We start from the raw sequence: 2,966 nt of genomic DNA on the forward strand, positions 1-2,966 counted from the left end.
GAAGATGTAATTCATATGTACAATGGAATATTATTCAGCCATCAGAAAAGATGAATACCTACCATTTGCATTGACATGGATGGAACTGGGGGGTTTTATGTAAAGTGAAATAAGTCAATCAGAGAAAGACAATTGTTGTATGGTTTTACTCATATGTGGAATATAAGGAATAGAGCAGAGGACCTTAGGGGAAGGAAGGGAAAACTGAATGGGAAGAAATCAAAGAGGAAGGAAAACCATGAGGGACTCTTAACTCTGGCAAACAAACTGAGGGTTGCAGAAGGGAAGGGGTAAGGGGATGAGGTAACTGGGTGATGGGCATTAAGGAGGGCATGGGATGTGATGAGCACTGGGTGTTATACACAATTAATGAATCATTGAACACTACATCAAAAACTAATGATGTGGGTGCCTGGGTGACTCAGTTGTTAAGCGACTGCCTTCGGCTCAGGTCATGATCCTGGAATCCCGGGATCAAGTCCCACATCAGGCTCCCTGCTCAGCGGGGAGTCTACTTCTTCCTCTGACCCTCCCCCCTCTCATGCTCTCTCTCTCTCTCTCTTTCCCTCTCTCAAATAAATAAATAAAATCTTTAAAAAAACTAATGATGTACTATATTTTGGCTAATTGAATTTAAATTAAGAAAAAGATGCTCAGCATCAGTCATTATCAGAGAAATGTGAATTGAAACCACAATGAGATATCACTTCACACCTGTCAGAATGACTAAAATTAACAACACAGGAAACAATAGATTTTGGCAAGGATGCAGAGAAAGGGGAACCCTCTTGCACTGTTGGTGGGGAAGCAAACTGGTACAATCACTCTGGAAAACAGTATGGAGGTCTTCAAAAGTTAAAAATAGAACTACCCTACAATCCAGTAATTGCACTGCTCAGTATTTACCCAAAAAGTATAAAAGATGAATTCAAAGGAATACATGCACCCCATTGTATATATAATGTCTCAAATGGAATATTATTCGGCCATATAAAAGAATGAAATCTTGCCATTTGCAATAGACATGGATGGAGTTAGAGAGTATAATGCTAAGCAAAATAAGTCAGTCAGAAAAACACAAATACCATGATTTCACTCATATGTGGAATTTAAGAAACCAAATGGGCAAACCGAGAGAAGAGAAATGAACCATTAGTTACACAGACCTTTTTTCCCCTGAAGTCCTATCTTTCCACAGACTCAAGAGGCCTGTTTACCTCAATCATGGAGTCTTCCTCAAAGGGTCTGCTCACCCAGGTTACTCAGTTCTGGAACCTCCTAGATGATCTGGCTGAAACTAATCCTGAGAGCTACGAGAAGTTCATTCAACAGCAGCTGAAAGAAGGGAAACAGCGCTGTGCCACCCCAGAACCACAGCTCTGTCTACAAACCAGGATCCTGAAACCAAAGGAAAAAGTACTTTTTATTAACCTGTGTCAGTGGAAAAGGATCCCAGCTCCCCAGTCAACCACTCATCCAGTACCTCTAAGTGCTGGCAGACCAGAAGATATGTCTGAGACATCAGATGTTTATACAGTCATCTATGTTGCCTACAATCCTGATGTTCTCCAGGCAGCAGAAAAGGACCAAGTGAAAAAAGATCAATTAATACAGATGACCATGAAATGCATTGAGGAACAATTCCAGTTCACTGTCTCATACTCTTACAGTATCACTAAATTTAGAATAAAAGGAAACATTCAAAGGATGAAACAAAATCTGATGGGAATGCAAGCTGACCCCACAGATTTAAGAGAGAAAATGAGAAAGGAACTAACGCCTGAACAGATAAGTAGGACTGTGAGCAATTCAGATCACTTTCAGCTTTTATTGCCAAAAGGTGAAGTTTCAAGCAAAACAAGGTGTCTGATTGAGGAGATTTCCAGTACAGAGATCCAGGTAGAGATGAAGGAACCAGCCTATGAATTAAAAATTGTGGCTGACCAGAATGAGAAACCTCTGGAAATTGAAATAAAAGTTGAATTACCTCGTATTAATTCAGTATCTCTCTGTGATCTTAGTGTTTCTGAGGATGATTTATTGATTGAGGTCTCAGAGAAGTACAGATTACATCAGAATCTTCCAGAATCTGTGGATACTGAAATGACTACAGCCAGATTTATCAAAGAGAAAACTACCTTAATCGTCACAATGCCATTGGTATAAGTCAAGAGCATCATCTGCTTTGGGTTTTCAGTGATAAAGGCATGTGAATGATAGGACCTTCATTATGGGTGAAGAGGTAGTGGTTTACCTTAAACACTAGTATTTTCTAAGAGTTCTTTTTGATGGAATGAGATTTTCTCATCAACTTAATGTTTATCTTTTTTTTTAACTTTCTCCTCAAACTTGGCTAGAAGCAGAAACTATTAAAAACGATATTGCCATGATATACTTGTTTTGAAGCTATTTCTAATGGTCTTAAAGTAACAAACTGTCATTTGGGAAAATTCTGTGTTTCCAAATAATTGTGAAAATTCTTGGTTTACTGGTTAAAATTCTGGTTTACTTGGTTGTCTCTAGCAAATTTTTGCATCAGGAATAAATCTCAAACTGTAAATTTTCTATTACCAAGAGGAACTGAAGCAGTGAAAGTTTCCTCCAGCTATAAAGTTACAGGGCCAATGTAGTAGTATGCAAACTTATGCTTCTATGAACCTCTGTACTTCTATAAAACAGTTCTGATGGGAGGAGTCCAAACTACCCGTCAGACCTTATAATATCAAATATAGACTTGTCTGTGGACTGGATACCATGATGCAGTAACAATAACAGGATGTTATTGTACAGAAGATGCAAAATAAATCTAACCCTAAGAAAAAGGATGTGACTTTAGGACAAGTGCCTTTCTCCTATGAAAATAATTTTAAGACAGAAGGATGTATTAATCAACTTCATCTGTCAGATGGTTGTTCAATACAGATGTATTAACTTTGAAAAGAAAAAAAAGAAACCAAATGGGCAAA

The 2,966-nt window shown here is 38.1% G+C and overlaps 1 protein-coding gene across 1 annotated transcript; it reads left to right on the top strand.

Moving 5' to 3' along the window:
• The first annotated feature begins 1,186 nt into the window (after positions 1 to 1,186).
• On the top strand, positions 1,187 to 2,385 carry LOC113931109 (PIH1 domain-containing protein 2-like). Its single transcript, XM_035725687.1, has one exon. The coding sequence runs from the start codon at positions 1,225 to 1,227 to the stop codon at positions 2,164 to 2,166; it is 942 nt and encodes a 313-aa protein (XP_035581580.1). The 5' UTR covers positions 1,187 to 1,224; the 3' UTR covers positions 2,167 to 2,385.
• The last annotated feature ends 581 nt before the right edge of the window (positions 2,386 to 2,966 follow it).

This window comes from Zalophus californianus, chromosome X, assembly GCF_009762305.2.
Source record: "Zalophus californianus isolate mZalCal1 chromosome X, mZalCal1.pri.v2, whole genome shotgun sequence".
NCBI lineage: Eukaryota > Metazoa > Chordata > Mammalia > Carnivora > Otariidae > Zalophus > Zalophus californianus.

Bases quoted from the DNA above. Each gene is read 5' to 3' on its own strand.
- LOC113931109 (XM_035725687.1), top strand. From the start codon at position 1,225: ATGGAGTCTTCCTCAAAGGGTCTGCTCACCCAGGTTACTCAGTTCTGG.